The 26340-nt window shown below is 37.0% G+C and overlaps 2 protein-coding genes across 7 annotated transcripts in view; one reads left to right on the forward strand and one right to left on the reverse strand.

Annotated features, from left to right (window-relative positions):
* GLUD1 (glutamate dehydrogenase 1) overlaps positions 1-6362 on the reverse strand; it is a 37264-nt gene extending 30902 nt beyond the window's left edge. The window contains exon 1 of one of the 2 annotated variants that reach the window (XM_011355369.2): positions 5767-6346. In XM_011355369.2, coding sequence (XP_011353671.1) covers positions 5767-6211 — 445 coding nt within the window. In that variant the 5' untranslated portion in view covers positions 6212-6346. Of the gene's footprint in view, positions 1-5766 lie in introns of both variants that reach the window. The other variant, XM_023527959.1, reaches the window with a different exon arrangement.
* A 129-nt stretch (positions 6363-6491) lies between these two features.
* The window catches only part of FAM35A (family with sequence similarity 35 member A), an 82500-nt gene continuing 62651 nt past the window's right edge, over positions 6492-26340 (forward strand). For 4 of the 5 annotated variants that reach the window (XM_023527955.1, XM_023527956.1, XM_011355372.2 and 1 more), the window contains exons 1-2: positions 6492-6603; positions 8874-8927. The gene's annotated coding sequence lies outside the window, so the exon portion shown is untranslated. Of the gene's footprint in view, positions 6604-8873; positions 8928-11988; positions 12046-26340 lie in introns of all 5 variants that reach the window. The other variant, XM_023527954.1, reaches the window with a different exon arrangement.

The following is a 26340-nucleotide window of genomic DNA, read 5'->3' on the forward strand; positions in this document are numbered from 1 at the left end:
AAATGGCTGAGTAATATTCCATTGTATATATGAACCATAACTTCTTTATCCATTCGTCTGTTGATGGGCATTTAGGTTGCTTCCATTATCTTGGCTATTGTAAATTGTGCTGCCATGAACATAGGGGTGCATAGATCTTTACCAATTATTGTTTTGGTTTTCTTTGGATAAATATACAGAAGTGCAATTGCTGAGTCAAAAGGCATATCCATTTTTAATTTTTTGAGAAACCTCTAGATTGTTTTCCGCAATGGCTGTACCAATTTCCAATGCCACCAACAGTGTATGAGTTCCCTTTTCTCCACATCCTCCCCAACACTTGTTCTTTGATTTACTGAAGATAGACATTCTGATAGGTGTGAGGTGATATCTCACTGTTTTTAATTTGCATTTCTCTGATTAGAGACCTTGAGCATTTTTTCATGTCTATTGGTCATCTGTATTTCCTTAAGACTTCTTAGTTTTTAAGAAAGAACCATTCAAAATAAAGTCATTTAAAAATTATCCCATTGAAACTCTTAAAGATACATGTAGCAACACTTTCGTAGAGAAATGTTGTTCTTGCTACACATTAAACATTTAACACCAAAGCTTTTCAAACCTCTTTAAATGGAAAACTCTCTTTAAAATGTGATTTCAGTGACTAATTAGCATGGGCCTCTAAAGATGTCATCTATGAATGAGTTTTATATGCACAGTTGTTTGAATATGGATTTACTTACTGGGAAGAAGGTAGGACTTCTAATGCTTTTAACAAATTTCAAATGATCCTGTGTTAGGAATCATTGTGTCAATGGCATGACTTGGTTCTCAATCAATGCTTACCCCAATACACAATTTGTAACTTTTTACATGAGTAAATTCCAGACAATGATAATTGAGAAAGTGGGTGAAATCAAATGACTGGAGTCTGAACCCCAACTCCACTGCTTGCTAGCTATGTAACCTTGCCAAAGGAGACTACACTCTTCAGCCTTAGTATCCACATTGAAAATCGGGGACAACAGTGTATTTCATGAGGTTGTTATGAGAAATAAAAGCAATGATGCATGAAAAGCTCTTAGCAAAACGTCTGGTGTACACATAGAGCTCCATAAATATTAGCTATCATTGATACTGCTTGCTTTATGAAGGCAGAATCTCCCAGATACCACTGCTTTTCTGAAAGGTAATGAAAAAGGTCAGAGCAGCCCTCTCCCAGGTGGTTTTCTTGCTTTCCACAAACCCTTTCCTGCCTTTATCAACAGTATTTCACACATCAACACTTAAAGTCTTGATAGTGAGAACTTCCATCTGCATTAATTCTTGCCTTTGGAAAGGGGAAAATATTAATTATTAATTAATCTGGATAGCTAGCTCAGTTTTAGATAACGGTTTTGGATTTAAGATCGTTCATCATTTTGCGAGGAAGAATTGGAGGTAGAGCCGCTTCACTTTTCATTTTGTAACTTTCATTGAATATTTGAATCATGTTACTTTAATTGGGGTTTGTTGCGTAGAGCAATCATGGGCCATATATGAATTGATATGCTACATTAAAATGGTATTAGTAGCTTTTTAGTATTTGTATTATGAAAACCTAATTATTATGCAAAATAGAAAAAGACAAAACTAGAAGTCGCATGTCAGAGACTATTATCTAGGAAATTTTCAACATCCAAGTTATTTTTAGTCTTTACTGGTTCTTGCTAGAACCCTCTGTATCTTTAACATAATTGGACGCCCCCCCCCCCAAAAGCCCGGTGCTAAACCCAATTTCTTCCCACTGTAAGTCAAAAAGTTCATATTCAATTTTCATTTCTTGTACTTAAAATTCTAACACTGCCCATTTTATTGGAGTTTAATACTGCTGCTTGTCCTCCAACTTTCAATGCCCCAATTCTCGCAAAGTGTGTACAGTGCATAATGAATTAGCAGTGTTTGCCTTCGTGCACAAGGAGGTTTTACAGGGAAAAAGGGAAAGCAAACTAGCTAGATGGATTCACACAAAGAGGCAGTAAGACAGAATGACAATCTGATATAGGTCTTCACTATTAGCTTCTCCTTCCTTAGCATATTTGGTACTCGAGGGGAAGGTGTTTACAGCTTCTATCCCCCCTCCCCATTTTTTTTTCTGAAATAAAAAGGCCTTTATAATAGTGACACAGTTCCATATTTAACTAAAAAGTATTAAAAACAACAACCGTAGCAACAACAATAACAATGAAAACTTCAGGGCCAAGGGCTAGAAGACACACAAATTATCTAACTGAACTTTCAGATTGAGTTAATCCTAAATTTACCTACAAAGTCTACATTTTAAATCTTGTAGCAGATGCAGACACACTCTCGCACTTTATAAACTATTAGAAAGTGTGAGTTCATTCAAAATTACCTAAGTTTTGATGGTTGTCAATTCAGCATAGGGAAGTCAGAAACTTTTCAGTGAAGGCAATATCAGTATTTTCTGCAGTCTTCCCCGAAGTACTTCCATTCACCACACAATTACATCCCAGAGAATGAGGGGGACTAATACTGCATTGTCTCCAAGATTCTGCTGTCTCTCCTGCCCTCCACCCCTGCATCCTGTTGCTCAAAGAAAAGAACAAAGGACTGTCTACCTCCCACTGTTTCCTTTTTTGCATTTTTGCTCTTAAAATCAAGTCAATGGGTTAACACTCCCCCCCCCATTATTTGTAGTTAATTGCTATTATCAATCTGTACTTTCCTCTTGAATGATTTTTAAATTATAAACTTTCTTCTAAAAAGTTAGTCTGGTCTCAGCCAGAACCACAGCCAATTAAATACATAATTTACTCTGAGAAAGTTAACAGGAACAATCATGGATGTTTTCAAACACATAAATAAGGACTTTTGAAAAGTCTTCTCAAAGTGGAAATTCCTACAACGTTCATCTTGCTGAAAGTATTAAGGCCTCCCTTAAAACCTTCCTTCCGAGCCTGCTGCAAACCCTTTTGCAGATCCTTAATTGATGCAAATCTAAATAGCTTCAGTTAAATATGGTATGTGGGAAAAAAGCAGCACAAAAATAATATTATATATTTACTTGGAATAAAGTACATGTCAGCCACCCCAGGTCTTAAAATCACCCGTTTCCCTTAAATTATAATTAAATTGCTGCTTTGCTTCAACCTTGAGAATTTTATTTCAGAAAACTCAGTTATAAGGTAGCTCTTGAGGAAAGATCAGATACATACAGAAAGCTGAGAGTAGGGAAATGGATAAAGAGGGGCAGCCAAGGTTTTTTTTTTTTTTTTGGCAGTGACCGTTGGTAAAGAAGACAGTTGAGTGAGGGTGGGGAGAAAAAGGTGTGTTAAGTATGCTTAAGGTATGCTTTAAGAGGGAAGGACTTAGTGTAGTGTATAAGGACTACCTAAAGCATCTTTTAAAATCTCAATTACCTAATATAGTCCGTATTTCTAAGACCAGAGTGAAACCAAGGAGGTTCACAACTTTCTTTTAAATCAAAAACAAAACAACAATCAAACTTTAAATGTTTAATTGGAGAAAAAAATCACCTAAAGTAAGTTCCTTGTAGAATATACATTCTCTGCAATAAGGCGAAGGTGATAAATGGGTAGAAAGATCCTGGAGTGTCACCAAAGCAAAGCATGGAAATCTACAGTATCCACATCTTTGCTGATCATTTATTTATACTGTTCATTATCTTAAGCACATTAAAATGTTTGTAAGGGCTTTCATAGCTATACAATCCTCCCAATCCTATTCTCTCCAGTCTTTCAAATTCCTAAAGAGAATAAGCCTATCACTTTATAGAAGCTAATTTTTTCATATTATCTTGCAATGCTTGCTACTATTTATTAGTTGCAATTCAGTTTCTCTACATTTCTATGCTGGGAGTTAATAGTACTTTCGGTAGCATGCCTTCTTGTAAATAGGATAATCGAACAGAGAATTGTATCTTACACTCTAGTACAAGCAAGTCTACGATAAAAAGTGCTTCAGGATGGCTGATGCACTTTGTTGCTAGGTTCACTATTTTAGTATTAAAACTGCTGTGGCAACAACAAGAGGAAGAGGACTGCCAAACCATGGAAAACTTTAGTTATTTTACTGTTTGTGGAGTTGTGATTTATAAAGATAGGAGACAGCCTGGCATATTAAGAGCAGAAGAATATAAAGAATCTCCAGACTAAATCGGATTCTGCAGAAAAAAAAAAAAACAACCAAAAAACAAATATACTGGTTTATTTGTATATCTTTTAAGTGACTGGGAAATACTGCCAATAAAACAGTTATATGAACTTGACATTCACTTAAAGAATCATTGCAATTTAATATTTGCTAACTTGGCTTCTTTCTCCAACATCCTTGTTTGCTTTTCTTGGGATTCTCGACTTGCATTCTTAGTTTAGAGAACAGAGGAGTGGTAGGAAGAAGGAAGGCAAAGTAATTGTGTACATTTTGAAGCTAGAAAGGGAAATTAGAGGTCAAAGTGGTTCGAACGTTGGTTTTAGAAGAGGAAAGAGCTAGAAGATAATTAAGCTCTAAAGGTATGTCCTAGAATTAGGTGGGGCCATCGCAAATTTAGCAATTAAATCATTAAACTATTTGAAGCAATCTTTGTACCCTGGCTGAGAAAGCCAGCAGAGCTCAGTTGTTTCTGATAGATTTCTAAAAATTATCCTTAGAAGGCAGCTGGTATAATAGAACGCTAAAGCATAATCAGGTTTATCAAGACCAAATGCACAGCCCTAGGAGTTCCGGGCAACCTCCAGCAAGACTTTTCACCTCCCTTTCTATTTTAGGTTACTTTTAAGCACCTTTAAAGGTGTACTGTGCAATTATTGGGGGGAGGGGGTAACGAGAAAAAAAAAGCTTTCATTTGCTCAAAGAAAGCAATCTGACTGCAGAAGCTAAATCGACAGACATTTAAAAATTTCAAACTAAGTACAGGAAAACTTGGTGGTTACCAAATTGTAACCAACTCAACTCCTTTCTTTACGTACTTATCTTTTCCCCCAAGTTCAAATCTGGTGTTAGCTAGGACCGGTACACACCCCCAGGGCTATTTCATTCCATTGGCTGGCGGGCCACCTTGCAGTCTACACCCTTTAGATTTACTGCCAGGACACCGGTGTTCATTTGTCAGAGATGTTACACTGCTCACCTATTATAATTTTGTACATAACAGGTGCTGTCAGAGTAGAAAAATAATTAAAAGACCAACGTGTAATTAGTAAATTCATTTGGTTAATGAAACTGTCTAGATTTCAAACCCAAAAGACAATTCATTTTGTATGTTCCTGTATCATCTGTCAATGATGTAAAAAAAAAAAAAAAACGAGTGGAAAAATCAGAAAATAATTTTTTCATAGTTTGCATTCGGGTGAGTCATAGAAGCCCACAAAAACTCTCAAGAGGCACAATCTGATGCGCCGGTCATTCCCTTTCCCAGACGTGAATTTCGTCAAGATCCACCCTGTGTGCCACACATACTGGGAGCAAAAAAGCGGTGTAGTGTTTACTCTGCACACAGTATCAACATAGGCAGAAGCCTGGGAAGATGCCTCAGGGGAGAGGGAGACAGGACCAACTCCGTGGTTGAGTTAAGGCGGAAAAATCACTATTCAACCGAGCCTGACACATCCGGGGGGGAGAGAGGGCTGGGAGGGATGTGGAGGAGGGGTCAGTGCCCGCCAGGGTTGGGCCGAGCAGTGGCACCAGGGCGGGTAGGCAGGCAGGCAGGCAGGCAGGCAGGCTGGGCCGCAGGGAAGGACGCGAAGGGTTTGGGTCGGCGCTCACCTCCCTTGCAGGGCGTGCGGTGCTGGCTGTGCTGGGCTCGGTAGCCCTCGATGACCTCCCAGGAGCCGTCGTCGCGCCGGATGGGGAAGGACAGGCTCAGCACATGGTTGCAGGGCTTGATGATCCGCAGGATGCCGCGCACCCGGTTCCGCTTCTGCTCCTCGCTCTCCCGGGTCTTGAGATCTTCCACCAGCTTGTCCTCCACAATGCTGGCGCCGCGGTCGAAGAAGCCCTCCACCATCTTGAAGAAGTTGGGGTCGTCCTCATGGTCGGCCGCCGCTTCACTGTAGTGTCGGCGGGAGGGCGGCGCGAGCCCCCGCTGCGGGGCGGCAGCGGGCTGCCCGTGGGCCCGGCCCAGCAGCACAGCCGAGTCGGCCGCCGCGGAGCCCAGGGCGGCCGGCCCGGCTCGGGACAGCAGCAGCGCTTCGCCCAGGCAGCGGTACATGGCGGCAGGGCGGAGGCTGCGAGGGAAAAAGAGATCCAGTAGGCTCGGGGACGGTGGGAGGGAGGAAGGGCCGGGCGCGAGCTGTCCTTTTAAGCGGCAGCTTCCTGCCTTCCTAGCTGTCCCCTCCCCTCCAGCGCTCGCTGCCTAACCAGGAGGACGGACTTTGGGGCCGCGGGCCAACCTCGTTTGTGCGAGGCAGGGCGGGGGGCGAGCACCGCCGAGGGAGCCCGGCCTCCTTCTCAGCGGTGGCCTCGCCCCGGCCTCCCTGACGGCGGCGCGTGCCGGCGGGGACGCGCAGGCGCGGGCGGGCCCGGTGCGCATGCTCGCGGGGCCGCAGGGAGGGGCGAGGGCGTGCGCGGGCTGCCCGGATCTGCTCGGAGGCTGTGTCTTAGGTGTGTTCATGGTCCTGGCCTACCCTCGGGAGGGGGCTTGTGGTGGGGCTTTCTGGGGAAGGGTACCTACTTGGGGAGGGGAAACTGTCGAGGGAGAGGGCGTGCCCGCCTCTGGGGGTCGTTGAGAGGCGAGTCTGGGGACTGCGGGGGGCTGAAGTGGTGCAGTTTGGCGGCGGGCCTGGGCAAGTGAATCATGGGTGTCCCACCTCTCTCAGGCGGGGCTGCCACCCCCTGCCGGTCCTGAAGAGAGACGGGGAAGCTGCGCTTGAAGGCTGGCTAAGGGCTTGGCTGTTTGCACCGGGGACCTTTCAGTTTATTGTCTTCCAGTATTGGTTTTATGCAGGCCAGTGGCTTGCAGAAACTGGAAGGGAGAAAGCCTAGGAGTTGGGGTATCCTTTACCCACTGGCTTTTACCACTTTAAGTTTTTAATTTTGTCCCTTTCAACCACTCAGTGATGTTGAGATACCATCACTGTTGTAGCTTTCTAAAATTCACTGAGAAATTCACTGACCGTGCTTCCCCTTTACAGTGTGGAGGAAAAAGGGGTTTTGTAATCATAAATTCCTAACGGTTGGCAGGTCATGGTAGGTAGTCACACCCCAGGCCTATAACTTCTTTAGTCAAAAGCTTATCTTTGCCTTAAGCTCTGCCCTTTGTTTTTGTGTATCTAGGTTAACACACCTTTGACCTGCCCTCTTTCAGACTCCCTCTTAAAGTGTGACCACCATAAAGAGAACATATAATCTTAACTATCCTGTAATCCAATCGTTGCCTTGCTTTCTCCCACCTTCATGTAATCTTTCTTCCCTCTAATTCCAAGTGAGTAAAAGAAACAGCAAAACTTATTCTCGGAAGCATTTGAGCTCTTGCTTCCTGGCAGTTGTCCTCAGTTTGGGCTCAAACTTATAGTCTCTACAGGTTTGGTCGTTTCTTATGTCGACAGAAATATGTTCTCGAAATAGTCTAAAAACAAAGGTGCATTAGAAATGCACTAATACTCCAGGAAATTTTCTCAGTAATGTATATATTAAATGGTTCAGAATAGGATTTGCAGACTTTAATGTACTTGAGGGTTTAGTTATGTACTTATGCATACTTGATGAACAATTCTGGGTGTATACTTCTATGGCTAATTTGATGCTTGTTGTGTACAATGTAGCAAAAAAAAAAAAAAAGAAAGAAAAAGTCTAATTGATGCAGGACAGGGCAAATTTCCCCGAGTAGCGGGGAGACCAAGCCCTGTACTGAGAGAAGATGGTCCTTTGGTGGATTGGGTAGAATTTAACACATATGCCAATGTTCAGATAAAAAAGAAAGCTTATTGGAAAAAGGGTAAGACTCCACAGCCAGAGTGTGGGCTCTTCTCAGAGGCAGAGAGTGAGTCTAAGAGAGATGAGGATAGTGAGACACAGTAAAGAATACTAAGAGAAAGGCAAAGAAAAAGCAGTGAGAGGGATGGAGAAAAAGACAGCGAGGGACCCAGAGAAAGAGACTGAGAGTAAAGGCAGTGAGAGGGACCCCAGGTGTTTGGAGAATTCAGTTTATATATCATTCCTTAGTTCCTGTGAGTCACAGTTTAAAGACTTTGTTTACCCATCTCCTTTAATATGGGCATACAGTGAGGAAAGGGAAGGGGAAGAGTATGTAGCATGAAAAGGTAAGAATATGTAGTGTGAAAAGCCTGTTGGCAGTTCCTAGCCTTTATTCCATAGGTTCCCTATGGTTTTAGTCATAGGAAATGAATGATTTTATTCAGTGTGAGGCAGCCAACTAAAGACTGTTTTTTCCTGTTTTCCCTTCACAGGTGCGGCAAATGGCCTGTTAGCAATCCCAGCAGAATTCTTCCTTTGTTCTGCAGGTGTCCTCATGGACTGACTGCAGAGCTGATCAGCATATTGCAGTCTCTGAACACAGTTTGACTCAACATTCTGATTCTCTTGCCTCCTCTCTACATTATAATGTCTGTCTTTAAGACAGCTGTCAAAGGCCACATTACTAGCTTTAGCAGTACCAGTGTACATTGGTGGCATTTTAGCAGTACCAGTGTACATTGGTGGCATTTTTGACCTGCAAAACTACTTTGATTTCTGACATTCACTTTATTCATCTATTAGAATATAGGAGAATGTTCTTCATTTTCACATTCTGCAAAGCATGTGACAACCTAGCTGAATTAAATTACATTAATCTATCACAGTATGTTCTCAGAGTAAAAAAGATGAAACTGATAAATGATAGTCATGATTTGTATTTGTATTTTATTTTTCAGTGAAAAATATTCTCAGCTGAATCCTGAATTTGTCTCGTTGTTCAAAAGATTAAGGTAACAAATTTCCTTTTCACTTGATAGTATTATCATTTACATTGCCAAAAAAAACCCCCTCAAAACTTTAAAGTTTCAGTATAAAGTGATTAGAATCAGTAAACACGTGGACATTTTTTTCTTTTAAGATGACATTCTTTAGTATGGTTTGAAGAAAGTGATTTAAAAGCTTAGTTTTATTGCCCTTATTTATCTCTTTCTTGATAACCAATTGCCTTCAGAAAAATAAATGTTTGACTTTGCTTCTTCCAAGTCTTGTTCACCTGAATTCAAGAAGATGGAAAGGCTATGGAAGGACTAAGGGAATTAATTTAATTGGGAGTCTCCTATGTGTAGATACCTTACAAAATGGCTCCACAAAAACTCTATAAAGTAGATGTTTTTATTTTTAAATTTTCATTATGTTTTTTTGTTCATAGAAATTTTATTCATAACAATCTGAAATTGGAAAGAATTTAAATTTCCATCAACAGAATAGATATCTAAACAGTAGAATATTTCAAAACAATGAAGAGTAATGAACTCATCTAAGAACATGATGGTCTCATCTAAGAACATGATGACTTGCAGACATGATGTAAAAAAAATGGGACAAAAGATTGCGTACTATATAATAGCATTTATGTAAATTTTACAGACAAAAGCAGTCTATGATATAAAGAAACAAACAGTGGTTGCCTTTGGAGGATATTGAGTGAAGAGGGCACAAGAGAGGCTTTTAGGATGTTGAAATGCTTTATATTTTCATCTAGTGTGTGGTTGCACAAGAATATTAATTCGTATTTTACTGTATGTAAGTTACATCTTAACCTTCACAAGCATATGTTTTTAAATTATATATTTGTTGTAAAAAAATTTAAGCGGTACAGGTAGATTTTTAAAAAAGAGTGAAATTATCCCCCACCTTTAAATTTGTAAGTATTTGGAGTGTTTCTTTTTACATTAAAGTAGGTTGCGTTCTAATTCCTGATTTAACAGAAGGCGGGACTGAGGTTCACACAGACCAAGTAAACTGATGATCACCTAGGTGGTTAACAGGAGGCTAATATTCAGACCTGTGCGTTTGACTCCAAAGTTATATTGTTTTTGCTATTCTAAGAAATATTTTAAGTAGTTGTTGCATTTAGTTATGAGTTTTTCTTAGTTGTTTTAAAATTCCAGTTCTTTTCTCCTTGATCCTCAGCGTGCTTTTATGCTTCCAAGTGCTTTAAAAAATATTTTAGAAGAATTTTGGTATTTAGAAAGACATAAAAATACATGAAAAACATAGTTGTTTAAAAATAATTTAATTTGAAAAAGTAATATATACTTTCTACTTCTGTCTCTTTAGATTTGTCTATGCTGGACATTTCATTGACATGAATCATACCATAAATGGTCCTTTGTGACTGGCTTCTTTCACTTAGCATAATGTTTAAAAAATTTACGTATGTTATAGCATGTATCAATATTTCATTTCTTTTTATGGCTGAACAGTATTCACTGTATGGCTATATCACATTTTTTAAATCCATTCACCATCGATGGACATTTGGATTATTTCCACTTTTTGGCTATTGTCAATAATGCTATTATGAATATTCTTGTGCAAGTTTTTGTTTAGACATATGTTTTAAATTTTCTTGGGTATATACCTAGGAGTGGAATTGCTGGGTCAAATGGTAACTCTATGTTTAACCTTTGTGGAACTGCCAAACTGTTTTCTATAGCAGCTGCAGCACCATTTTGATTTTTACCAGCAGTGTATGAGGGTTCCAGTTTTACCATATCCTCTTCAAGCTTTGTTATTATCTGCTGTGAAGTCATAGCTTATTTTGGTTTTGATTTGCATTTCCTGAATAGCTAATCATGTTGAGTGGCTTTTCATGTGTTCATTAGCCATTTATATATCTCTTTGAGAAATGTCACTTTGCATCTTTTTCCCATTTTTAAATTGGATTGTCTTCCTATTTTTGAGCTATAGAAGTTCTTTATATATTTCAGATATAAAACCCTTATCAGATGTATGGGTTTTATTTTAATTTTTTTGATGGTGTCCTTTGCAACACAAAATTTTTTAATTTCGATGAAGTCCAATTTATAAATGTTTTTATTTGTAGTTTGTGCTTTTGGTGTCATATCTAAGAAGTCATTGTCTAATTAGAGGTCAGAAGATTTATACCAATCTTTTTTTCTAAGAGTTTTATAGTTTTAGCTTTTACATTCATGTCTTTCATCTATTTTGAGTTGATTTTTGTATTTGGAGTAACCAGTTCAGTTTCATTCTTTTACATGTAGATATCCATTTGTTCTAGCACCATTTGTTCAAAAGGCTATTTCCCATTGAAATGTCTCACAAAAATCAGTTGACCTAAATATAAAGATTTATTTCTGGACTCTTTAATTCTTTTCCATGTGTTCATATTATCAGTCCTTATACTAGCACCACAACGTCTTGATAACTGTAGCTTTGCAGTAAGTTTTGAAATCAGGCAGTGCGAGTCCTCCAACTAGCTGCTTTTTCAAGAGTGTTTGGTTATTCTGTGTCCCTTGAATTTTCAAATAAATTTTAGGGTGGTCAATTTATGCAAAGAAGCTGGCTGGAATTTTGATTGGGATTATGTTGAATCTATAGATTAATTTGGAAAGTAGTGCTATTTTAACAATATTACATTTTCTGATTCATGAATATGAGATGTCTTTATCTATTTAGGTCTTTTAAATTATCTCTCAGCAGTATTTTATCTTTTCAGAATATAAATTTTGTACTTCTTTCGTTGTTTATTACTAAGTATTTTATTCTTTTTGATGCTATTATAATAGTTTTCTTCATTTTCAGATTGTTCATTGCAAATATACAGAAATACAATTGTTTATGGTATTATATATTGATCTTTTATGTTTCAACCTTAGTAAGCTCATTTATTAGTTCTGATAATTATTTTAGTGGATTCTTAGATTTTCCTGTATACAAGATCATGTCATCTGCAAATAAGATAGTTTTACTTCTCTCCAATCTCAATGTGCTTTATTTTATTTTATTTTATTACCTGATTGCGCCTCATTTTCTTCTGTTGCATAGTATTTCATTGTATGGATGTGCCAGCATTATTTTTGCTAGTCTCTCATTGATGGACATGTAAGTTGTTTCCAATATCTTGAAGTTACAGCAGAGCTACAGTGAGTAACCTATTATTACATAGAACATCAGTTTTCAAACTCTTTTATCTCAGGACTAGTTTACCTTTTTAAGTATGAATAGTGAATTTGAACATAGAAAGAATTTAATAGTTATCTGAATTTTGTTTTCTTATAAAGTTGCTTAGTTTATATTTGACAAAAATTGTTACCCTATCTAGATATTAAAAAGATACAATAAAACCAAATGATATCAAATATTTAATTTTTTAAGCAAGAACTTTTAAAACAAGGAACTTAAAAATCTTGATTTTTAAAAAAATCAGGTTCCCATGTTACTAATTTTAATAAGTTTTAGTTCATAAGTGCTTGTCAGTACTTCATTTATCAGTAGATGACATGGGGAGAGAAGAGTACCCTGTACTGAGGTAACACCATATGCAAAGGCCTGAGGGTAAATCAGAGGATGGTTTGAAAATACAAAATAGCATACACTTTGGTTAAGGGCAATTTGATCATCACAACAGTTTGGCTTAAATAACAATTTGGTTGAAGATGAATATCTCCTAGTTCCATTTTTTTTTCAAGTATTGATAATTTTGGTGCATTATGGATTGTTTTTGGAACCTTGTGCCATAGTTTTCAGGAAATTTTTTTCTAGTATTTACTTTTGTATTTCTAAATGATTTCAGAAAAATTTGTAAGTTTTATTTTTTCACTTTAGTGAGCATGTTTTTGTAATAAGCAAAAAATAAAGGAAAATATACTTAAAAAATCTGAAATTTTCAGGGTTTGTAGTTTTTTTCTTCTTAAAAAACTTTTCCTAATAAATCAAATGCTGGTTATCTGTGCTTGCCTACTTTGGTTAAGTTTTCATTTTATTATATTGCTGAATAATATTCAACAAAGGTTTTATCAACTTGTTCAAGAGTTCTTTCCATTTTGTGAGTAAACATGAAAAATCATAGTAGGAGCTTTATCCCTGTAAGCGTAACATGCAAAAAACAAGTGAGGTCTCTTAAAAATTAACTGTACTAAGGTAGGATTCTGAACCAGCTGTATGTTACTCATGTCTCTGTCTTTATTTTTAATTGAGGTTAAGTTTTTTCCTTATGTGTAAAAACAATAGCATATTCATTTAATCATCATTTAGGATGCCTCACCATGTAGCTCCATTTATTGATCAATGTGGATAACACTCTGTAAAAGCAAATCTTTATTCTATCTTTAGCATTGTCTCTTTGGAAGTTTTTATTTACTTATTTATTTATTATTTTATTTTATTAAGTTTATTGGGGTAACATTGGTTAATATAATTACATGATTTTCAGGTATACATTATAATTTGACATCTATATATTCTATTGTGTGATTACCACCCAGAGTCCAGTTTCTTTGGAAGTTTTAGATCAACTGTAATTTCAGTATGGGGTTGGAGTTTGTATAGTAAGAAAGTGTAAGCTAAAAATTGGGAGATTTCCGTGATGCTGTTAAAAGCAGACATAACTGATAAATATACTGTAGAAGCAAAAAGTACCTTCCCATTGACCATCATTGAAGAGTTGCAGAAGAAACAGACTTTATTGTGAAACATAGATATGAGTATACTTACATTGAGTTTGCTCCTTAGTGAAAGGTGGAAAAGTAAAACATGAATGAAAGAGTAGGGAACAAGGTAGAGACACTGGTAATGGCTGGAGTCAGCTAAGTAGCAGTGGTCTAACTTCTTGATTTTGATAGCATGGTGTGAACAGATATTTGCTAGCTATATTAGTTAGGATGCTTTGGCCCTCAAAAAACAATATCCAAATAAAAATGACTTAAACTAAATCCATAAACCAAGTAAGATAGCTATTATCTTGGAGGCAAGACTATTTTATTGTTGACATAGGGCTCAATGATACTGTCTGGGACCCAAGTGCTTTTCTCTGTGTTTTATTCAAGTTAGTTATATCTTTCCTCATGGTTGTAAAATTGTTACAGCAGTTCCAGGTGTCACATGCAGACACAGCTAAGTACTGTGTAGAAGAATAGCAGTTTCCTCTTAACTTACTTCTTTATTGGTTAAGAGAATCTTTTCCAAAGGCCTGCCTGCCAGCTTCTGTTCTTAGGCCCCGGTAGCTAGGGTTGGGTTAATGCCCATGCCCTTGCTGTAAGGGAAGCTAGAAGGAGGACTTCTGGGCACTTTTAGCTTCTGAAATACAGGCTGGTTCTGCTAGCAAAGAAAAAAAGTGCGGAAGAAGTAATTGCTAAGTTGGCAACCAACAGTGTTTGCCATATTTGCCACAGAAAATAACTGACCTGCTCTGTGCTGTCTTATTGTTATAATATATTTCCTTAGGCTATAAGCGGAGTTTAAGAGGGGTGAAATATTGTTAAAGATGATATTGGGAATTATGCTTAAGGTTACATGTTCTCTGCATTGAGAAATCTACAGGTTCTAGTTCCCTTTGAAAACTATCATTTTGTTTAATGTTCTCTATATTGAGAAATTTAGAGTTTAGTTCCCTTTGAGAGCTTACATAGTGATGATAGTTTTAACCTCATGCCTCTGTTTTTTGAACAGCTTTTTACCATTGACAATTTGTAAGGCAGTGACTCCAATCCATGATGTTTGCTTTGTTTCCAGACAAGTGGACAGAACAGAAACCTATCAATGTCTGGGGAATATTATCATTGGTGTAACATATAGGCAAGTGGCTTAAATTAAATAGAAAACTAATCTGGCCTTTATGTTGAAATCAAGAGTAATTCTTGTCTTTTTGCTAAGGGCAGAAGTAACACTCTTGTTGGTGACTCTGTATTATAGTAGTATACTATGAGAAGCACAGCTTTGGATAAGGCTGTTTTGAGGACATGTGGAGTGGGTGTTCAAGGTATCCTGTACATAGTTATTGCCCTCCACAATTTCCTCATCAAATGTGGAACCTTTATGATTATACTCCTGGAGGACCATCTAAAACAAAAGAAGCACAAAGAGATTTCATATTAGATTACATCTTAGATTCTAGGATTTGATATCTGATGGCCATCAACAATGAAAATTCTGGTCAGCTATTTTTTAAAAAAAAAGAAGTGTCAGTGAACAATAGTATGTCAATGGGAAAGTGCTAATACAAGAGATAGAAGTTTCAGGACCTCAAGGGAAGTTTATGATAAAAGCCTCAAATTAAAGCAAGTGCTACTTATTCTTACTTCATATGTACTTTCTAGGTTGGATATAAAATGGAATTATTTTGAATAATAATTATTTGGCATATTTTTATGTCTATTCTAATGAATTATAGACTTTGACTATCTTCTGTAATTTCTTATTCTTTCTTATCTCTTTTATAATGTAATATAAACACCAAAAAAGTGAACCAAACCATATTAAAGAAGCAATTATAATTGGTTTTAAATTAATTAGAAATAGTTTAAATGGAAAAATCTAAAAAACTCAAGCCCTGAGAAATTGCAGTTCCTTGCCTTTTATGGTTTCCATTTATTTTAACATTTCCTTAGAGAACCAAGTGAGACTACCCTATAAGTTTACAATAACTATGTGTTTTCAACTACAAATATTCCCCACTGACCCAACTCTTGCTGTCTGTACTCAGAATAGATGGGACTGCAAGGGATACTTAGATTTTATTTCTAACCTATTTCTATAGATTCATATTATTTCCATCCTATATCAACATTCTTTCATATCGGTTCTCATTATAGAGCATTTAACTTTTTCTAATTTTTCTCTATAGTAATCAGTTAAAGCAGTGACAACTAGCAAAAAAATGAATTAAAATTAAAAAAAGAAGGATAAGACCTGAAAAGTCTGAAAAATGAAAGATAATGCCTTAAAATATATATCTAGGTCATGAAAGCACTCCATTATGTGATTAAGGTACCAATAATTGAGAAAACAATGACTAGGTGTATTGTTTTTCCACTTTTTAAAATTGATTTTTTATTTTGAAATAATTTTACTTATAATTTATTTTGAAATAATTTTTCTTTAGAGATAATTTTAGATTTACTTAAGCATTACAAAGATACCACGAAGAGTTAGTTCTCTTACTCAGCTTTCTCTAATGTTAACATCTTACATAGCCATGACACATTTATCAACACTAAGAAATTAACTTTCGTTATGGTTATATATTTATTTTTGATTGTCATGTCAGCCAAATCATCATGTTGACCAGCATGCTTTTTGCCGAATTTCCTTGAGCTGCACTATTGTTGGTAATCACGATCACCACCTTGCCCTCTGCCCTTTTAGGTGGTCATGTTTGGTACACGGTGACCTTAATTCCATGTTCCTCAGGCTACAGATGACTGATTGCCTTTCAGGTAGGCACCCAGCCATACTCAGTCTAAATGCTGGCCAGAAACCTATGATATGACTTGGTCAGAAGGATGGCTTTTCAATTTAAATTTTATTTCTAATCTATGTGTATGTCTATAATATTGCCCCTCCCCCTATTTAAAACGTATTCCAAATGTCTTCTTTTTAAACCAAAAATGACTGATTAAAATGGTATGTATTAGGTAACTGTGTCATAGTTCACTATGGCTGGAGTGTGTGTGTATGTGTGTCTGTGGGAGAAGGAGGAAGAGGCAGGGGAAGAAATGGCAGGACATCAGGTAGGGCAGCTCACCAGATGATGTCTTTTCATAGGGCCAATTTATTGGCTTTACTGATATCCTCTATTGTATGTTTTTCTTTGATTTGGATCTAGAGATGAGAATCTTTCATATGTTCTAGAACATTTTCAAGGTTTTGTTGCCTCTTCAAATACTGTCCCTACCCCTTTCTATTGCCCCTCACTTTATTTTCTGTGTTTCTTACCTCCTCTGTTTGTGTTTTCCTACTTTTTCTGTGCCTCATTCTACAGGTGTGTAGGGTCAGGCAAAACACTGCCTTCATTCAAGATTTGCAAATCTCTGAACCATCAAATGATGCAAATGATGCATTTTTGATGGCTATTACCCTGAGAGTATTGCCCTTTAGGGTTTCAGGTTATTCTGGGGATACTCTCTTTTTAGACCCATCATTTTATGTGGGTTCCATGCCTTGAATTGTGTTCCCTATACCCCATAATACCATCAAACAAAAATTTATATTTTCCCCAATGATCAAATGCCCTTAGATCAAAAGCAGCTCCAATGCTAACTTGCTCTAGATGCCTGGCTTTCTCTTACAGTTTTAACGATCATTCCTTACTGTCTTGTTATTTGTTAGTGACTTTTAAGAATTTGTTTTTTATATTTCACTTACTGTTTTCACAGGAAGAGTTAGCTGAATCTTATTCTTAAGCCCTTAGATACTACAATTGAAATTTTTGAAAAGTAGCACTTATATCATATTTTTAAGTACATCTAATCTTGATTGTGATTAACTTAAAAATACCCTTTTGTAATCTACTTGAAGTTATAGTAGATTTATAGGTTTATATGAGGATGAATGATATCTTACATTATTTTTTAACCATTAAAGAAGCGTGGAGCATCTTTAATTATATTCAGTCTCTTGTTTTTTAATAAGGTTTTTATAGGTTAAATTTTTTTCTTGTGCACTGTATGGGGTTTTTTTTTTTTTTTTTTTTCAATTTTAAGGAAACCGTCTTGATTTGTTGGATTTATTTGTTCGTTTCGTTCATGTTTCCATTTTAAAGGGCTTTAACCTGAAGAAGGCACCCTATGATTTTACATACCATCTTTCTAAAACTCCATAATTGCATTATTCTTTCAACAGAAATATTTTTAAACTTTTTTATGATCTTTTATTTGACTTTGCTATCTACATTGAAATATGGTGGTTATCTCTTTTTAATTTTTTAAAACTCTAATACTTGGATTTGCCAAAAGATTTTAAAGTTTATTTTGTCTATCACACTTTACTTTGAGTCACTTATTCATGTATGAGCTATTTATTAAATAACCGTTATTGGCCAGACATTGGGGTAGTTGGTGAACAAGACACACAAGAATAGAGCTTTCATTTTATTGGGGAGGTAAGGGTGGGAAGATTGCTAGATAGGAAATAATAGGATGCTATGCTACAGGAGAATACCTGCTTTATATGGGGTGGTCAGAGAAGGCCTCTTCAAGGGAGAAACATTTAAATTGAAACTAAAGGATGAGTTGGAACAACTTATATAAAGAGCTATGGGAGCAAGGGAAGGAAACGGCATATGGAAAAGCCCTAATTTGGAAAGATCTTGACATATTTTAAGAAAGGACAGAAACCAGTACGATTACTGCGGTCCAGGTAAAGAACAGCATGTTGTGATTTTGGAGAGGTAGATGATGTAGACAAGGGATTTACAGTTTACTTTTTGAGCCGCAGGAAACCCAATTGGAAGGATAGCAGGAATACATTTTATAAATTACAAATTTGAATGTGCAAAGATGTAACTTTATTTCTTTGTAACTAAAAGTTCCTGAGCTCTGGAGCTTCTTATCTACTGGGTAGTAGAAAACAGTCTTGCCAATTTAGGATAAAGTCAGTAGCTTCTGGGTTAACTTAGCTAATTCCAGGTTAACTAAGGCACTGTGTAAATAATCAGTCCTTTGGATAAATATTCAGTTTTTCCACGTAGCTTCCCCCCCTTTTTTGGGGGGTGGTGGTGGAAGGTATTGGTAGATAAGCCTTTTAAATTCTTCTGGCATTGAAGGGGACATCTCATTCTTGTGCCATCCTCTGTCCGTGGCCAAGTTGCGCCTTGACCAGCTTAGTCTTGAATGGCACTGTTTGCTCTGCAACATCTGAGACTGATGTCTCTGCTACAACCATGCATAGCCTCTGGTCAACAAGTCTATGTGAGCTGAGTCCCCTTTAATCCTAGATTCTTTTGGGCCCATTGGCCCATAAGCAAACTCCTTAATGGTTCGTATATCGTGCTGGCAGGCTTGGGATCCTGAGGAGGTTTTCTGGAACATGGTCTGGGCATGTCATTGGCTATTGTTTCTCTACTACATTGATGTAGTGTTAGGTACAAGGTTTTGTTAAAAGGCTTGCAGTTCCCTGGGTCATAACTTGAGAAAGGGAAACATAATTATCTTTTATTTTGGGTCCTTCCCCACAAACATACTAGAGATTTTTCTCACCCCAAGACAGCCCCAGATGGGACAGGTGGTAAGAACTGTGAACTTATAACTAAGCTATTTTCTAACTGCTCTTTCCCTCTGCACTCGTCCCCTAGGTTTTTTATGTCCTCTTAATTACTGGAGAATTGCACTTATGTTATCACCTGCCACTTTCTCTGTGCTGTAGTTTACAGTATTAACTCTGTCAGCAACGTTTTCTTTGTGTTATGTAAAATTTCCCTGGGCCAAGAGACCAAAGCAAGAGCTTGGCAACTCATCATTACATCAAGAGTTTATTAAAGGGAATTTACATATGAGGCACATCTTGAGTGGGAACAAAATGGCATGGATATCCTCTGCACCAATGTAGCAGATACTCTGGAGTTATATAGAACAGGGCAGGCTGGATAGGGTATTGGGGTATGACCCACCGCAGACAAGGGAAAAATGCCTTACATGCTTGTCTGGAGATGGGCAAGGGCCTATTCCAGTACACCTGGGGAATAGAGGAAGGGTCTATCAATCTCTGAGGGGATTTATAGGAAGCAGTGTCTGTTCTGGCTCAGTCCAGATCAAGGGTCAGACAGCAGTCATATCTCTCTTCCACACTTTCTTTTGTGATATTGAAAACCATGGTTTTAGAATTTAGAAAGCTCTCTTTATTCTTAAGCCCTTAGATACTACAATTGAAATTCTTAGTTTTCAAGAATTATGGTTTTGATGGATTAAAGACCTAAGAATAAGGGTCGAAACTATAAAAGTTAGAAAAAATGTAGGTAGAAGTATTAATGCTCTTAGATTAGGCAGTGGTTTCTTAAATGCACAAAGAGACAAAGAAAAAATAGATAAATTGGACTTCATCAAAATTAAGAACTTTGGTGTATCAAAGAACACTATGAAGGTAGCGAGATATCCAAGTAGCAATATCTTTTCATAGAGATTAAATGGGTCCAGAATTCTGGATAGAATTCTTAGAGCTATAACTTTTGTCATCAGTGAATAGGTAACATAAATATGGTAATGATGAGATGAATGTGAGAAGAGCCAAGAAAGGAACCCTGGGGGATTGTCAGCATTTAAAGGCTGAATAGAGAAAGGAAAGAATGATCTGGGATGTTCAAAGGAGCGATTGAATTACTATAGAAGCTTCCCCCACTTGACTTTAAGCATTTTGAGGGCTGTGACTGTGTCATGTTCATTATTTTAACTGTTCACTGATGATGACAAAATTTATAGCTCTAGCTAAGAATTCTATTCTAAATTCTGGACCCATTTACTCTCTATGAAAAGATATTGCTACTTAGATATCTTGCCGCCTTCATAGTGTTTCTTGAAACACACACATTCTTAATGTTGATGAAGTCCAATTTATCGATCTTTGTCTATTTATGCATTTGGCATTGTTTTTATTTAGTTCTTGTCATAAAGTAGGTTTTCAGTAAATGTTAATGAAGACTGAGAAGTTGTAAGAAAGTGTCAAATGTTGTAAATCGGTCAACTAATATAAGGACAGAGCAAGTAGCTGATTGATCATCTATGGAATACTTTCAGTGGAGTCTCCAAGGTAGAGATAAATGACAGTTTGCTGAGGACTGAAGAGTGAATAGTTGTGAGAGAGTGGAAACCGGAAGCAAAGACATTCTTTTGAAAGAGCTTGGTTATGAAAAAAAGTAGAGACAGAGGGTAAATGGCATTTTGTATGAAGTTAAGAGAGATTTCAGCATGTTCGTTTGTATGCTAAATGGAAAAAGTTAGTACAGAGGGAGAAGTTGAAGACATAAGGAAAATGAGTTATGTGTGATTGATTGAACATTGTCCCAAAAAGTAGAGAGAATGGAGAGAAGATACTGAATTTGAGTAGGAATAGGAATATAGTTACACTGAAGTAGGAATAATGAAAGAGGGGATGGCACAGATAGAGAAAAGTGGGTGGTAAGTAAGGAATTTGGGGCATCAACATACTTGTTGTGTTTTCAGTGAAGTGGGGGGGTAATGTCATCAACTGAGATTATAGAGAAAGAAGATGGTGATTGTAGGGGAGTTTGAGGAGAAAAGGAGAATTTTGAGAAGGCCATTGAGAGAAACCAGAGGGATTACTTATAATAACTGTAATAATGTATTTTTTGTGGCTCTCATATGTAATGTTGTGTGATGATTTTTTTCCCCTTCTCTTAGGCCTCAAAGCCTGAGTGTTAACCAAACAAGTTGAATAATTGAATTGATCTCGGCCAGGTTGGCCAAAAGAGTAAAGAGGCAAGAGATTCCAGTAGTAAGAGTATTTGAGGTCATGAGCCATTGAATCTGGACTGAAGAGGGAACAAAAGACACCAGAAAGTAGCTGCTGGAATGCGAAGTCAAGATAGATACTGGAATTTAAGATTAGATATGAGGAATGGTTGCTGGTTATGACTGAACACAAAATATGGCTAGCTAATGGTTTTCTGAAGTGGAGAGAAACTAAGGTTATTTGAGTTAAGTGAACCGTAAAGCTAGGGTATTACAGGAGTCAGCTATAAAGGAAGTGAGTTGCTCAGAATGATGGCAGAGCAATGGGTGGAAAGATTCTGAACCAGGTTCCAAAGTCTTTAGTGAATGTGGAAAAGTAACCAAGAGGTTGGTAAATGACAGAAACGAGAGAGATAGCAACTGATGACATAAACCTCAAAAGAGGTACTTTTATTTGAGGGTGGTAAACAAGGAATTATTTTCATGCTTTGCATTTTCTGAATGGGAGAAAGAATAGCTTGCACTCAGATTTTAGTTTAGACAAGAATATTGCTGGAGTGTTATTTAAATTGGTTCAGGGTATAGTTATTTGTTTACCATGGAACAATATAAAGGCTTATCAGGAAGTATAGCTATTGGAGATTGTATGGTGGTCGAGGAGGGGGAGAGTACAGAACAGAAATGAGATCAAAGTGCAGTAAAAGGGAATTAGGCTTGATTTTTTATTGCAGGGGCTTACCTTTAGGATGATTATGGTGATGATGAAGAACATGATAGTCTTAGCCGATTTCAAAATTTTTATTAATTTTGTGGGAAACTTTTTATGCTGACAGACTGAGATAGTGGCTTATACTCAAAGCTAGATGACTTTATTGTTTTCAGGTCTTCTTAGCAGTGTTTACCAGTCTGTGGCATTTGCTCAGCATGTCATAAAGAACTCTAGTTTGGAGCTGTTTTCTTTGGCAAGGCTGAGCCCTAAATAAGGAGGAAGGCAAGGGTGGAAGTGATCGGCGCTAACTAGATCTTTTGGATTTGATAAACTTGTCTCTAGAGGGTAGGTAGGTGGGTAGAGGTAACCCTAAGTCCAAATTGGAGTGAGAAATCATTAGGTTGCCAGGCTTTTGGAAAGCTTAATGCCAGGTTGAGAGGGAGTGTAAAAAGTTCTGATTCCCCAAAGGAGGGGATAGCAATAGGAATGATTCATAATCTCTTTCAGGACATGTAAATTTAATAATATTGCAGCAATATTTGTCATGTTTAAGTTATGAAGTATAACCAAAAATGCTATATAATAAACATTTATTTTTAAGAATTAGAAAATGTGTCAATTTGTGAAACTGCAAAATAATAATCTAAAAGTTTTACTCCTCCCAAAATGCCTATCTTAAAACCAAAGGTATACTACATTAATCTATGGCATATTTAAAATATACTTGCAGATTTCTTCAGGTCATGGACTATATAGAATCGTGATGCATTGTGTTTTTGCAGAACACTAAGAAATATTGATATATATGATTTCACTATACAAACTAAGAACAATTTTGCTAGCAGAAAAGTATGACTTCATTGTATGTTTAACCATCTCACAAAATAATAGATAACTTTTGAAATAAAGCACGTTGCACAGTTTTTCCATTTTTTTGACTATTAGTTAAGACTATTCACAGATGTTTACAGTTGACTTTTTTGAAAAATCAAGTTGTAAACTTTTATTACAAATTAAAAATGAAGTTCTTCAAGGCTGGAAGTATCACACTCCCTGAGTTCAAATTATACCACAAAGCAACAATAATTACAACAGCATGGTATTGGCAGGAAAAACAGAAACGCAGACCAACGGAACAGAATTGAGAGCCCAGAAATGAACCTACATATATATAGGCACATAATTTTCAACAAGGGAGCCAAAAAAACATAAGATGGAGAAAAGAAAGCCTCTTCAATAAATAGTGCTGGGAAAACTGAAAAGCCACTTGCAAAGGAATTAAACTAGACTGTTGTCTATCACCACACACCAAAATTAACTCAGAATGGATCAAAGACCTAAATATAAGACCTGAAACAATAAACTGCATAGAAGAAATCAAAGTTTCTAAACTTATGGACCTTCGTCTTAGGATTTCATGAATTTGACCTTGAAGGCAAGGGAAGTAAAAGCAAAAATAAATGAATGGGACTATATTAAACTAAACAGCTTCTGCACAGCAAAGGAAACCATCAACAAAACAAAAAGGCAACCAACGAAATGGGAGAAGATATTTGCAAACAATAGCTCTGAAAAGGGGCTAATATCCAAAATATTTAAAGAACTCATACAACTCAACCAAAAAACCAAACAATTTAATTAAAAAAATGGGCAGAGGACCTAAACGGAAACTTCTCTCAAGAAGACATATGAATGGCCAACAGATACATGAAAAGATGCTCAACTTCACTAGCTCTTAGAGAAATGCAAATTTAAACCACAATGAGATAGTACCTCACACCTGTTGGAATGGCTGTCATCAACATAACAAGTGTTATTGGAAAGATAGTGAGGAAAAAGTAACCCTCATACTCTGCAGGTGGGAATGGAAATCGGTACTGCTATTATGGAAAACAGTATGGAGGTTCCTCAGAAAAATTGCCATATGACCCAGCAATTCCGCTTCTGGGTATCTACTCAAAAGATTTGAAAACATCAGTAAACTGAAATATACTTTGATATATAATTATATAAAGAAGATGTGGTACATACATATAGTGGAATATTACTTAGCCATGAGAAAAGATGAAATACCGCCATCTGCAACAACATGGATCTTGAGGTTATCGTGCTAAGCTAAATAAGTCTGACAGAAAAGATTGAGAACCATATAATTTCATTCATATGTGGGATATAAAACTGAAAGCAACAAATGAACAAGACTAACAAAAACTCATAGACATGCACAAGAGTTTACTGGTTACCAGAGGGAATGGGGAGAGAGGGTAAGGGAGTGAAGGGTGTCAAATATATGGTGGCAGAAGGAGATTTGACTTTGGGTGGTGAACACAATGCAATATACAGATGATACATAGAAGTGTACTTGAAACATATAATTTTATTAACCAATGTCACCCCAATATATTTTAAAAAATGAAGTTCTTACAAATCTCAACTAGATATGAAACAATTTAAAAACCTTTAAAGATGTATTGAAAAAAAAAACAGGCTTTTTTGTTTTTAAAACACGTTTGTCATCACCAAAAAGAGACATCTTTAGGTAAAAATAGTAATTTTTTTTTACCATGCTGCATAGATAATGCGGTAGTTCTAGTTATCTGGTCAACAGGCAAACAGCAAGCATTTAAGGTCTTTAACTTCAATCTTTTGTTCATATTGTTGAAATTTCATATTCATTTGTTGTTGGATGACTAAACTGGAGGATGATAGAGATGGTAAGTTGGCATTTACTCAGTTTTGCCCTGCTCAGTCTGAGGGGGTGGGTGGCAATGAATTCTCTTCTGGTAGATTGTCTGCTTTTGTCTCTTTGCCAGTTTGTGGTTTAGAGTTTTCTGGGCATCTGGGTCAGTAACTGAAGTTATGACAGTACCAATGTTGAGGTGGCTGCTTTCGGTCTCATCTCCTTGATTTTCCTTACTTCTTTATTGCTGTCCTTTCTAGGTTGTCTTTGGCAAGAAGGTCCCCTGTGGAATCGTGGTCTATATCCTCTTATACATATTCTGTCTCACTGGTCTACCTTGTTCTCCTGCACCTGCTGGCTGTTGGCTACTGGGTCTCAACCTTGCTGCTCATGGTTGTGGTGATGGTGACTGGGTCCAGCTGTGGCCGCTGCGGCTCTTCCCAGGGTGTGATAGTAACTAGGCAGGTGGCGTGGCTAGACTACTCTTGGCTCTCTGGGGTCCGCTCTCTGCTACTGACAATTTCCCCATCTTTTTAACCACCATGCCAGTTTGCTTTATATTGTTTCTTTTATCATCTGTTAGAGCTTTAGCTCAAAGGCAGGTGGTAGCAAGTAAGAAGAATTAAGAAAAATTGGGGGGAGAAAATTTTGATCCTTTTTATTTTCTATTCTTATTTACTTCCATAGTATAGACTCTCGGAAATAGATTTGTTTGATGAAAGGGTGTAAGTACTTATGAAAATCCTGACATGTATTGCTTAGAAAAAATTCTAAATGGAAGGGTGACATAAATGGCACTTTCAGTAGTGACTGTAAATTTCACAAATGGGTACAATAAACACCAAATGAAGAAAACACTATCATCTGAATATTAATTTTAAGTCTATACAGTGGTAATGAGACTCAGATGGATGGCTGTATCTTGATAATAGAAAACGTTCTTGGCCTTATTCAGTTGATTCCAAGCTGAATGATGACTGACTAGGCTCTACACAGTATCTTGGATAATTGAGTGACTGCTGTGATGAGGTAGAGGATCACTTGAAGCACTGAGGGCTATAAGAATGGCAGATAAAATGATGTTCCATTCTCCTACATGTACATGTTCCAAGCACTGAATACATGTGATGGCATCTATAAGGAGATATTACTAGTTTATTATTAAGAATAAAACTCAGAAACAGCCATGTGGCAGAGATATGTAGGGAAAGGTATGGGGAAAGGATCATTGAGCTTCCATGTCCCCTCTGTACAAGCCGCCCTTCTAGCACCTCCATGTGTTCACCAGTCAGGAAGCATTAATCTTGTTTTTTAAAACTTTTTTTTTTTAGTATTGGAACTCTCCATCATTTCTCAAGAGCATGCCTTTTTTTTTTTTTTTTTAAGACATCAGTCTCCTGGAGGGATGGTCAGTGGAAAAAGTGAGTTCCATCATATAATTTGGGAAACTTCATACTATATCTCTTCCCATCCCAGCGATTCACTGTGAATATCAATTTAATAAAAGCTCAGGGAAATGATATTAGTACTAATAATTTAACATTTATTGAGCGCTTATTATTTTAAGGCTCTTTTCTTAACAACCCCACATGTATTAATCTTTCTGATCT

Source organism: Pteropus vampyrus, unplaced genomic scaffold (genome assembly GCF_000151845.1).
Source record: "Pteropus vampyrus isolate Shadow unplaced genomic scaffold, Pvam_2.0 Scaffold20, whole genome shotgun sequence".
In the NCBI taxonomy this organism is placed as follows: Eukaryota; Metazoa; Chordata; class Mammalia; order Chiroptera; family Pteropodidae; genus Pteropus; species Pteropus vampyrus.